At 52.1% G+C, this 12,594-nt stretch overlaps 1 protein-coding gene across 2 annotated transcripts in view; it reads right to left on the bottom strand.

The window, feature by feature from the left end:
- Positions 1-12,588, bottom strand: part of Ppp2r2c (protein phosphatase 2 regulatory subunit Bgamma) — an 83,285-nt gene extending 70,697 nt beyond the window's left edge. The window contains exon 1 of one of the 2 annotated variants that reach the window (XM_005365948.2): positions 12,394-12,588. In XM_005365948.2, the coding sequence (XP_005366005.1) occupies positions 12,394-12,463 (70 nt within the window). In that variant the 5' untranslated portion in view covers positions 12,464-12,588. The other variant, XM_013353317.1, reaches the window with a different exon arrangement.
- Positions 12,589-12,594: the final 6 nt, after the last annotated feature.

The following is a 12,594-nucleotide window of genomic DNA, read 5'->3' as shown; positions in this document are numbered from 1 at the left end:
GTGGGAGGTTTGACTGGAGCAGGCTCTGGGGGAACTGCTGAGTGAGATTCCTGGGGAAAGCGGGGGTCCATGAAGGTATTCCCGAACAGTACCCAGTGAGAGAAGCCCTCACGGAGGCCTGCATGACCCCTAGCAGATGGCGCTGCCACAACACCCACTAGCCCGCAAGTCATTAAAATTCCGAGGAAGAGCCCTACCAGTGGCAACACTTGTGCCCCACCCCAGGCCTTCAGAAGGTGCCTGCATTTAGAGACAGATTTCTTAAAGAGGTGGCTGAGGTAAAATATGCTCTTCTAGGTCAGCCTTAATCCAATGCGCCCAGTGTCCTTGCAAGGACACAGCACAGAGAGACAACCACATGAGGGCATCGGGAGAAGGCCCTCTCCCTAGGCCAAGGAGGGCAGCTTTTGGAGGAGCCAGTCCTCCCAACACCTTAACCTTGGACTTGTCATGTCCAGCACTGTGGGCCGGGACACTGCTACTGTTTAAACTGCCTTCCAACACTTTCCTATGGCCACATCTGCAGGCGCAGACAGAAAACTGTGCCCCTTCAAATAGGAGAACTGTCAAGGTGTGTTATTAAGGGAGATCTTAAAGAGCAAAACCCAGCATGAGCACTTGATAAATGACAAAAAAAAAAAAAAAAAGCATGTTTCAGCTTAGACAGACTGGAGATACAGAAAAAACATTGCTGGTTATAATAGACAGGTGATGGAAGGATGGATGGACAGACAGACAGATATGGATGATAGACAGCTGATAGATGATCAATAGGTGATAGGTAGGTAGATAGAGGAGAATATATATATATCCATATAAAGGAAAATAGCCCAAACTTCTTTAAGGAGTAGGATTTCCTTTTTTCCTGTGTTTTCTGACCTTAGTATACATGTACATATATTTTGTGACATTGTAACAGAATTTAAAATGCTTTCCAGCAAGGACGGAGCCACCTCTATGTGACTCCTCAAGGTTGACAGTTTGAAATCCAAACTCCTTATTAGGGACATTTAAAGCCATTCACAAGTCTCTCTCCTACACCCCCCACCAATCTACACCTCATGATCCTACAAACTGCTCCTGCAAGGATGCCCCTCCCAACCTTCACGCCCACGCATCCAATGCCTGTGTCCACATCATCGTGCATCCGGGCTCAACCCTCCAGCCCTCAGCTCAGACATACCTGACCTCCCGAGGTACTTTCTGCCTCTCCGCTCTGGCCCCTCATCACCATGCACTGAGGCAGGGACAGAGACCAGCAGGGTTTTGGGTGAGGGTACCTAGTGGAATCCTTTTGGAGGGGCAGGGTTAGATAGGTCTATGTAGCTCTAGCTATCCTGGAACTGTAGACCAGGCTGGCCCCAAACTCACAGAGCTCCTCCTGCCTCTGCCTCCAGAGTGCTGGGATTAAAGGCGTGTGTCACCATACCCAGAGGTAAGGAATCCTCAACAGGGCCTTTGAGATGGAAAGCATGAGGTTTTGTTTGGACAGGTCATGTGGCAAAGACGGCCCACCAAGATCCACACTCTCTTAATACTAGCATAGTCCCTGGGCTACCTAACCATGGACTCCAGCGTCCAGCTCCCCTTACAGCTCCAGCCAATGGAATGTGGGGGAGTGAAAAGTGTCCCTTGTGAGCCAAAACCGTCTCGGAGGCCAGTGAGTTGTATTTACAAACCACCTCAAAGAATACAAGGGATGGAGGAGCATGACAGATAGGAGCAGATAGGAGGGCCTGGAAGCCCCCCACCCCCCGCCATCATGCTGCCCACCAACAAGCCAGCCACAACTGTGATGATCAGTTAATTGCCGACTACACAGGATCTAGAATCACCTAGTGATTTTCTTAATTGGGTTACTGAGGTGATCCCACCTGAACATGGCTGGGATCATTCATGGGCTGGGCCCTGGACTGAATGAGGCACCAACATTGGGTTAAAAGGATTAAATGTACACCAGCATTTACCTCCCTTCTTCTGAGTGTAGACACAGTGTGGCCAGCTACTTCAAGCTCCGACAGCCCTGATTTTCACACCAGGTGAACTGTACCTTGAACTGTGAGCCAGAGAATAAACCCTGTCCCCTTGAGTGGTTCTCAGAACGTTTTAACACAGCAAAAGGAACGACAATAAGGGACTTGATCAGGACATAGGCAGCCATGGTATTTCACCGCCGGGTCTGTGGCTTCTATGGAACTGAGATTAATAATGGTATCACTACATTCTGGAATGGGGAGTCCTCGGCATCCATACCCCAGGAGCCCATCTGTGGCTCTCAGAGTGCTGGTTCCCCACACAGTGACAGTTCTGGGGCGAGGATATCCCAGCAGCAGAAGGACACACACAGGTGGCCATGGCACTGATCCTTGTGCTGCCCTCACCCTGGGGAGGAAGATGGTTCGTCCCCGCTGTGCCAGGCCCTGGAGGCCTGTCCCATGTGTCACCCCACACAGCACTCGCCACACCTCAAGAGGAAGTCAACCACACTCACTCTCCCTCATCTCCTACGCTGCCACCAGGTGTGGCCTAGCAGAGGCCCCCTTTAGTCACTAAGCAGGTCTGAACCAGCTCCTGGTGATGGGCCAGCCATCCAGTCACTGGGCACGAACCAGAGTCAGTGGAGGTGGCACTGTGATCTTTACAGAGCCACATCGGGCACCTTCAGCAGGTCGGCAGCTTGAAAATGGAGAGCTGCCCCACCTGGATCAGGAAACACCTGAGAGAGGCCCAGCCAGATGGGCAGTACAGGCCTCACAACCAGAGCTACGTCAGTCTGTGCGAGAAGTTTTGGGAGATGTTTCAAAAACCTCCAACTGAAGCCCTGGTGATCGGCAGCCCCTGTGCTTTGAAAACATGGAGAGTGCCTTTAGAGTTCAATGACCGCAGAATTCTAAGTGGCCACACATTGAGCAGACAGGATGCTGGGCATCTTACTGGGTGTTCCACATACCCCCATTTTACAGAGGGGGAAGGGGGTGTGGGCACCTGCCTAGCATCTTGAGTTTCACGAGGAGCAAAACTGGAGTTTAAATGCAGGCAGGCCATCTGCCCACAGGCCTGGCCACCACATTTAGTAACTGGGACCACCACGGCAGGGACAGCTGGCCTGCTCACTTCTGATTACACACTATGCTTTAGGAGGTTGAGTTTGAGCCGTCTGTGCAACTTGGCAGATCTGGGCTCCTTGGAGACAGGGTCCCTGCGGTGCTGAGGGGAGGGGAGGCAGGGTCTACAGAAGCTGCAGGTTGAGCATCATCCCCTAGGCTATGAGGCTTTGGAGTCCTTCAGGCAGGACAGCCAGTCCACAGTCAGTGTTTGTGCCTGGCTGTGTCTGGACTCCTCTTCTGAGCCCAGAAGACAGTTGCCTGCTGCCCAGGGAACAGGACACACCCAAAGAGCTATGGTAGCCCTGATCCTAGCACAGCAGGGCCATTGTCTTCCTGGACAGGGGCTGAATGGCCTATTGTGGCAGAACAAAGGCTGCCCACAGCCTCAGGCTGGGCAGTGTGGGTTATGTCACCGGGGATGGGGTCCTCAGCTGCAGGCCATGGCCTTTCTATGCTGATAGCAGAATTCACAGGTGATTACCACAGGGAGAACCTGGAAGAAAGCTGGGACCATTCTCCCACCTGCCTTCAGAGTGTGACGTTTAAAGTTGGGACTCTAGAGTCAAAGATGCCCAGCTACTCCAGAGGCTGAGTCAGGACAGGTGAGAGTTCAATGCCCATCTGGGCAACTTGGTGAACTGTTTCAAAATAAAAGTAAGAAAGCTGGGGTGTGGCTCAGTGGTGGAGCGCTTGCCTCACATGTGTGGGGAAAAGGAATAGGTGGGTGTCCCTTCTCCCTATCCCACGTCCTCACCCCTGGTTTCTTAAAGGCCATTATCTTGAGGGTTCACATCTCAGGATGTCATTGTTTAGATCTGGATTCAGTGAGGAGTAGAGTTGGCTCCTTCAATACAGACATAGTACAAGGGGCCATGCAGGGCAGTGGGTCTCAACCTTCCTAATGTTGCAGCAGTTCCTCATGTTGGGGTGACTCCATTCATGAGTTATTTCATTGCTACTTCATAACTGTAATTTTGCCACTGTTATAAATCATCATGTAAATACCTGTTATGTGATTCCCAAAGGGTTTCACAGGCCACAGGTTGAGAACCACTGATATAGAGGGGCAGAGTGGTCATGTGAGGTCCACAACCCTGGACAGTGAAGGAAAGGAGCCTGTTCCCAGCCACAGCTCCTTGAACTTCCTTCCTAGAACTCCAGTTCCCAAAGAAACGCTTGAAAATTTCAGGACAGCACAGCTAGAACTGCACTTAGTGCAGGGTCCTGACGACTGCCCAGGGGATGCACCACAAGACCAGCCCTGCAGCCAAGCCCTGCACACTAAGTGCAGGGTCCTGACAGCCACCCAGGGGGTGCACCACCAGACCAGCCCTGCAGCCAAGCCCTGCACACTTAGTGCTGAGTCCTCTCGGCTGCTCAGGCGATACACCATGAGACCAGCCCTGCAGCCAAGCCTGGAAAACCACATGACCTCATGCTAAGTTAGAGAAGCAGCTTCAGTACTGTTTCTATAATGAGATTACTGTTGATATTAAAAACAGACCCAGAAATTAAGGCAGACAGAACGGAGGCTCGCAGACTGCTGGCATGGGCAGCCTCTCCGCCCATTTCCTCTGCCAGTTGCTACCTTCCACACCTGCTACCCTCTCCATGGAACCCCAGCATTTCACCTGGCAAAACTGCTTACTTTCCTAGGAACAGCTCTCAGCAAAATGTCCCTTAGCTCCTGGAGCTTTAAGGACAAAACCCAAAATCTAGAGGGAGAAGGTGAGAGCCGGGAGCCAGTGTGGGTATCCATCAGAACTTGTTTTGAGGGAAGAAAGGCATAAAGGTAGCAGCTGTGCCTGATCAGCTCAAAAAAGGAAACCCAGGAGACAGGTGTGACAGTAGCACCTGTACCAACAGAGATACAGGAAGGAGGGTCAAGGATTGGAGGTCAGCCTCCACTACACCATGAGGCAGGGGCCAGTCTGGGCTACATGGGGCAGGGTAGGTCTAGACATGGGTTTAGGGAAGCCAGAGTGGTGACTGTCTTCCCCAAGTTTAACTGGAGTATCCACATGGCACTTTGAGCATTACCACACCTGATATACCAGGCAGCATGGAGACACTGAGGCCCAGAGAGGCAGAGAGATCTGAAGGACATGATCCTGACTCTGTACACTCCCCTCCCTGGAGCCTGGCAAGAATCGCTAAGCTTTTCCAACAGAAGCAAGGGGAATATAAATCCAACAAAGACTGGCTCTTCCTGGACTGCATGTATGTACCACTAAGCCCTCACCCAAACTCAGTTTCCCCATGGGTGGGGGTGGGACTTTGGTTGGCCAGTTTGATGAGAGTTCTGAGGGCAATTCTGGCTTCAGCCATATCTCATTTGTACATAAAGTAGGAAGAGGCCCCTGAGCTCCAGGCCCTGGTAGACTGAGAATGATTCTCCCAGTGATGAGTGGGAGCTCATAGAGACAGAAAGTACTTGAGCAGCAGTACACTCCTCCTGGCTAATGATCTAAGCAGCAGCCAGGACCATCCAGGAAAATCCAGGGCCAGACAGCCCTGGTGCAAGCAGCGTGAGACACTGGATGGCTCTCCAAAGAAGAAGTTGGTGAAAATCCCTCCCAGTTTCCCTACCTTCAGTCTCCTGAGTGTTAAAGGGTTCCTTTTGGGTTTCCTGACAGAGGGCTGGGGTAGACATCAGGCCTAGACATCTCCGTCCTGCCACCAACCTTCCTAGAACTCCAGTTCCCAGAGAAATGCTTGGAAATTTCAAGACAGGACAGCACAGCTAGATCCACCCCACACGCTTAGTGCAGGGTCCTGATGGCCGCCCAGGCGATGCACCAGCCCTGCAGCCAAGCCTGGAAAACCACAGGACCTCATGCTAAGTTAGAAAAGCAGCTTCAATCCTGTTTCTATAATGAGATTACTGTTGATATTAAAAACAGACCCAGGTATTAAGACAGACCGAATGGAGGCTCACAGTCACAACCCATCCAGGGGGCCAAGATGGCTATCAGAAGCCGTGAGCTTCTGTATTCTGCCAAGAAGGACCCCTTCCTATGTACTTTATCTTGCACTCATCCTCCAGAACTAACTCCTGCTTCCATTGTGGAAGCTGTTGTATGATGAAATTACCTTTGGACCAACCAGAGCAATCACTGTACGTGGTCTCCTAGAATGCACAAATGCACAGGCACCAGAGGGAAGGCTGGATGGATGTTGGAGGGATCAGCCTAGACACTGGCTGTTCAATGGATGTGCTACACACACACACAGGTCAGATCCCTGCTCCCCTGAGCCTTCAGCTATAAAGCCAGTGCAGTTCTGGAAGGACAGACAACTCTAACATCACACAGAACACATAGGCACAGGTAAAGAGACTACGCTCCTTCAACATCTACCCTGTGGAACACAGAGTGACTGGTCACTGCTGGGACTGCCCTTAGGCTGAACTCCTGCCCCAAGGACCACAGCTGCATCCTGTGGACAACCCAGAAGATATGCTGGCCAATGCACGAAGAGAAGAATGGATGGGTGAGCTAGGTCTGGTCAAGCCTGGTCATGCCCATCCTACTCAGTCTAGAGCTGAGTCTTGGACTGGTCTCAAAACTGAGCCAAGCAGAATCCTTTGGGTGATATATACAGTTCTTTAAAATGTCTGATAGACAGACACTCCCCAGAGCACTGCATTCTGGAGCCCCGCTCCCTTTCTCAGGCTCAGATCCCTCCACTGCCCTACTAGCTTCTACTTCATTACTTATGCCCACCTTACCCCCATCCTAGAGGGCCCCCTTGCTTGGGCTCAAGTCCTTCCACCACCCTACAAGCTTCTATTTCTTTTCTTTCCCCATTCCCAAGTTCTCTGTGCCCTGCACCCACAACCAAGGACCACACCAGCCCTCAACAGAGCTGAGTTCAGTCCAAAGCATTCACTAAAAAACCCATCAAGCTATTCTAATGTACATCAAGGGGTTATGTGAGGGGATGAGGAGCAGCTGGATACTCAGATGAGGGTCTTGTGGCCCTCCCCACCCCTCTACCAAGGGTATAAATATCCAACAAACCCAGTTAGAATGATCTTTTGCACACAGGCATAGCTGAATGCCACACAATGGCAGGTGTTTGGCTTGGAGGCTAGTACTGGCCAGCGAAGGATAAGGAGAATATGCCCAGAAAAAAAGAGATGAAACTTTGGCTCTGACTTTAGAATCAGAGAACACTAAATGAGAAGGGAACTTGCAGGTCATTGAATCTGCCTTTCGTACCCTAGAAGAGAAGGTGGAGCTGAGATTTCTCCACATGGATGGCTAACTAGCGAGTAGCCACATGACTGGCGAAACCCTTCTCCTCCTAACAGTTGAGGTCTCTACACCAACACAAAGCTATAGTTTTCATCTCAGTGACTCATGAGTCAGGCTGACCCAAAGAAAAGGAGTCACGGCATCAGGTCATCTGGAGCGGGGTCTCAGTGCAATGTACCCTGGGCAAGGGGTCTGGGACCCAGATAGTCTGTAGAGGGACCTCCAGAATTAGGGGGAACTGAATATAGGAGCTAGAAAGTCAATAAAGAGGCCACCATGCAAACGTGAGGGTTTGTGTTCAATCTCCAGAAGCGACATAAAAGCCTAGCATAGGAGCACACACATGTAACCTCAGCATTAGGAGGTAAAGATGGTTGAATTCCTGGAGTTCACTGACAAGTCAGTCAGGCCAACAATAAACTCCAGAAAGATCCTACCCCCAAAACCAAATAAGTATGGGACTGGAGCAATAAATCATCAGTAAAGAGCACATTCGGTTCTTCTAGAACCCATATAGGGCTCAGAATCATGTGTAACTCCAGTTCCAAAGGATTCAATTTCCTCTTTGGGCAACAGGTACACCCTTGGGTAGCAAAAGACATTGCTGGTATTATTGAGTGAGGTGGGAAGATCATTCATTCCAAAAGGGAGGAAAGAGCCTAGTGAGGAAATACTAGACCAAAGCAAGACAGAAAATCAGAGGGGCAAACTCCAAATTCTAAATCTCTACGTCCAACGTCAAAGTGCTCCTCAGAACTCCCACTCCGTCCAGCTTTGTTGACTACAAACACACTTCTCTCTCTTGAGTTGGTTCCACACCCAGCCTGCAGGTTTCCTCAGCAGGTATAACTCCAGCATCTCCAACATCTCAGGGTTTTCAAGGTGATCCAGGCTTCTCATGCACAACTTCAAGCAGTGACCTATACTGGCCTGCTCCATAGGGACACCCCTGACACACACCTGGTCTCAGCCGCTTTCCTTAGCCGTGGAGGAGGATTCCACAATGCCTTTCTTGCGTCCTTGACTCTAAAGCCAGAACCAGTGGAAGAGCCAAAGTCTACAGCTGGATGGGGCTGGATCTTGGTCCCCTTGGTCAGTTACATTTGCATCAGCTCTCCATTGTTGCTTCCTTCTGTGCTTAAGTTTTTCCTTAATTCCTCTCCACAGGTTGGAACCTTAGCTGAGCGGGAGACTTGCCCTGAGGTCATCACTCCCTTCACTCCATTTAGCACCACACTTTTCTTTAAACTGTTTATCTCCTTGAAAATGTCACTTGGGTCAGTTACACTCCTGATGCTTCTTTTCTCCTCAAACTGTACGTTTTGTATTTTTCTTCATCCGGCTTGCTTCTTCTCATGATAGGTCTGCATAAGAGGGATTACTAATAACCACAGGACCGAGTCAACACTGGCTGTCTTGAAACCTCCTCTGCAAACACCATTAATCCAAAAACTCTTCCATTTAGCTCCAGGCAGACTTTTAGGAAAAGAGCAAAAAAGCAGCCCCATTCTTTGCCAAAATATCACAAGAATGGTCTTTTGGCCACTTGCTAGTAATATCCTTCCCCTCTGAAACCTCTTGAGCTAGGCCCCCGCAGTTCACACTGCCCTCAGCATTATCTTCCATGTCCCTACTAGGATGGACCCTTAAGCCCTGCTTAAAGTGTTCAACTACTTTTCTAGTCCAAATCCCCAAAGTCCTTCATATTCCTCTAACAAACAGCATGGTGAAGCCTGGCACAGCAATATTTTGCTCCCTTTCCCCAACCTCTGACTTAGCTGTTGTTCTTTGCTACAGAGAGACACCATGACCATGGCAACTCTTATCAGAGAAGCCCTTTAACTGGGGCCTTGTTTGCAGTTTCAAATGCTTACTTAGTCTGTTATCCTCGTGGCAGGGAACATGGAAGGAATGTTGCTGGGGAAGCAGTTGATGGCTACATCCTGATCTGCAGGCAGAGATCCAGAAGGGTCTGGCACGGGCTTTTGAAACCTCAAAGCTCACCTTCAGGCAAACACTTCCTCCAACAGGGCCACACCTCTTAATCCTCCTAATTCTATTACACAGTTCCACTCCTGGGCTACTCAGCATTCAAATGAGAGCCTATGGGGCCCATTCCCATTCAGTTCACCACAGTAGGAGTGGATAACAGAACTCTACTGTTCTAAGGACAGTTAGGATTTACTAGGAGACTCTGGAACTTAGGCAGGGTTCTCACTAGCAAAGATGACACTGGACTGGGGATTCAGGGGTTTAGGAGTTGGTCCTGGGAGAGGGGTGAAGGATTTTCCAGAGAGAACAGAGAGATACGGCAATGCCCCAAGTCAGGAAATGTGCAGGGCCAGTGGAAGGTGTCAGATCTGCGGAAATGTGCAGGGCCAGAAGGATTTTCCAGAGAGAACAGAGAGATACGGCAATGCCCCAAGTCAGGAAATGTGCAGGGCCAGTGCTGGCTTAAGGAATAGCTGTAAATGGCATGGTTGGAGTGCATAAGTGAGCAAGGGCCTACCTCCACGAAGGATGGGAAGGCATACACCTGGGTTTTTACAGAGTCTCAAAATCCACTCCTAGGACAAGAAGCTGCTGTGATTTATGAATGCCTCCAGGATGCCCAGTCCTCTCTGTGAGCACTTTACACTCTCTGGACCACGGTCATCTCAACGATCCTGAGACAGAGGTCACTGTGACTTTTCCCTTTATAGAGCAGCTAACTGAAGTCCAGGGATGTTTCGTGACTCATCAGGGAAGCTCAGCAGGTGGTAAACCATACACAGAACCTGAACACAAATCAGTCTGCCAGCTGACAAGTCTGCGCCTGACCTTGAACTCAGGCATAACTCAGTCGGGACTCTAGTGTGACTGGGATGTGTGTGTATGAAGTCCTGTCCTTATTTAGAGAGACCACAATTTTCATCACCTTCCAGAAAGAGTCTAAAGGTGCCTCACTCATTATACATCCCTGAAAGGGTAGGGATATCTGATGGGGTTCCTCCTTGCCTGAGTCCCCCTACTGCTCGATGCCCAGAGTTCATGAAGAGACTTCCACCCAAGAGGCCCTGGCACCCAAGAGGTGCTCAATACATTTCAGCTGCCAATCACCATTCACAGGTCGAAGGTAGCCCCTCTTCGCCATCTTCACCCAGTTCTCATAGCCTGGAGGCTTGAGGGGAGGATCTTGTTCCCTCCCGTTGTACAGATAAAACAAGGCAAGTGAGATTCCCCCACAGGCCACAGGGTTCCTTGCTAGATAGAACACGGGATGAACCAGGGCAGGGGGCCTTCATCCAGCCCCAGCATTGGAACCTGAAAAATCAGGGGATAGCAGCAGCAGCAGCAGCAGCAGCAGCAGCAGCAGCAGCAGCAGCAGCAGCAGCAGCAGCAAGAGCTGCTGAACCCTGAAGGTCCTCCCTCCTCCTGCAGACCCTGCCCAGGTGATTTTATTAAAGAAGAGGAAGTAGGATGCGGATGAAAGCGACACTTTGAATTGTCTGTTCCTCTGTGAGGTGGGCATCATGAAGTTTGTATTTGGTACACATAAGCTCTGAGGCCCATTGACTCCTACCCGGTGTGCAGGTGAAAGAAAAAAAAACGAAAAAAAAAAAAACAAAAAAAACTAAGGCTTTCCCCCCAAGAAAGCCCGACCAACACTGGCCCTGCGCACGACTCCCTGCCAAGAAGCTCCGAAGCCCCGCCAGCCACACAGGCTGCCTTCTGCCACTAGGCAGGCTGTGAGCAGAAGATCATCTTCACGAAGTGCGACCCTCCTCCGCAATACCCACCGGGCGACAAAGAACTGAGTTCTGCGCCAGGGGCCTCCGAAAGCCGAGTTAGAGCAGTGCCGCCACCCAGCCCGGGCCTGACAGCCCTGCCCCCTCTCCCCGCACACCGCGCGGCAACGCGTGACTCAGCGGTTCTCCCCGGAGCGCGGAGCACCGCCCTCAGCATCCACACGCCTGGGTCGCACACCTAGCTTCTGCCTCCCGGGTCCGCGCACCCTCAGGGAGTCGCCGCGCCCGCCTCATTTCCGGCAGAGCTAGGCACGGGGGAGACCAGGCCCACGCAGGTTCCTTGGATCAGGAACCCACGTACACCGGTCCCCGGGTCTCAGTGCCAGGAGCCCTCCCACCCGGGCAGCCACCTGCTTAAGCCCTAGACACCTCCCGGTGAGGCCCGCAGCCCTGGAGCAGGAGGCGCCTACACTGCCCGGGAAAGTCTCCAGCACCAGGGTGTATAGTTCTCTCACTGCAGCTGATTCACTCCTCCAGCCCCTAGCTGCGAGCTCGAGCTGTCCCCACCGTTTCTATGGCCAGGCAGGGCCTGGGGACCCCGGAAGTTACTGTCACATTAGCAAAGGGCACTTATCCTCTGCATCCCACCAGCCTTTGGTGGGGACTGACGCACAGGGCCAACTTAGGGGGTTTTAAACGCAGAGCCTGTTTGGGGTAGCATGCCCCACTTTTTCCGGAAAACCATGAAGGTCTGGCCTAGCTCCTGTCTAGTAGCACTACCCAGGAATACAACAGTAGCTGGAACGAGCCTCCTTCCCCCTCCCACGCAGGGGATCCGCCTCTGGAGGCCAGGGAGGTGCCAGGGCAGCTGAACCCTGGAGGATCTGGCAATGGAATTTTTCCCCCTGGGTCCCTCTCCAGGGAATGGACAGTCTAGAAATTTCTGCGGGCTCTGGTCAGGCTGAAAGGGCAAATGAAGGATTTTTAAGCCTTTCCACGTCCCAGAGATTTCCACACCAGATTTGTTGCAGGCTTGGGCTTTGTAAATGATAGTCAGGGCCCGATCCAGTGCCACCCGGCGGGGGAAGGACAGCTGTGTTCCCGAGGGCGACACGGAGGAGGGCGCTGGGCAGCGGTTGGAGCCCCCGGGTCCCTCCCTCCCGGCCCGGGGTCGGGGTGGGGTGGGGGTGGGGGGACACGACACACAGCGCGCGGTCCAAACCTTCGGAGGGCATTCGGTGCGACGGCATCCCCACGCCGCGGCCGGCCGGAGGGGGTCTCAGACAACACGTACGTTACCTTCTGTCACATAGCTGTGGTCCCGCAGGAAGCTGTGGTTAATTTTCCGCGTGTCCGTGTCCTCGCCCATTGAAGGCCGCGCCCGGTGCCCTGGGCATGCCCCGCCGCTGCACACCGATGCAATCCGCAGAGGTCGCGCCGGGCGCACGGGCCATGCCGCCGCAGCCTAGCAGGGTCGCGGGCCGCCGGGGCCCGGGAGGG

Source organism: Microtus ochrogaster, unplaced genomic scaffold (genome assembly GCF_000317375.1).
Source record: "Microtus ochrogaster isolate Prairie Vole_2 unplaced genomic scaffold, MicOch1.0 UNK5, whole genome shotgun sequence".
NCBI classification, from domain to species: domain Eukaryota; kingdom Metazoa; phylum Chordata; class Mammalia; order Rodentia; family Cricetidae; genus Microtus; species Microtus ochrogaster.
The sequence above is the reverse complement of the archived record's forward strand: the minus strand, read 5'-3'. Positions and strand labels throughout refer to the sequence as shown.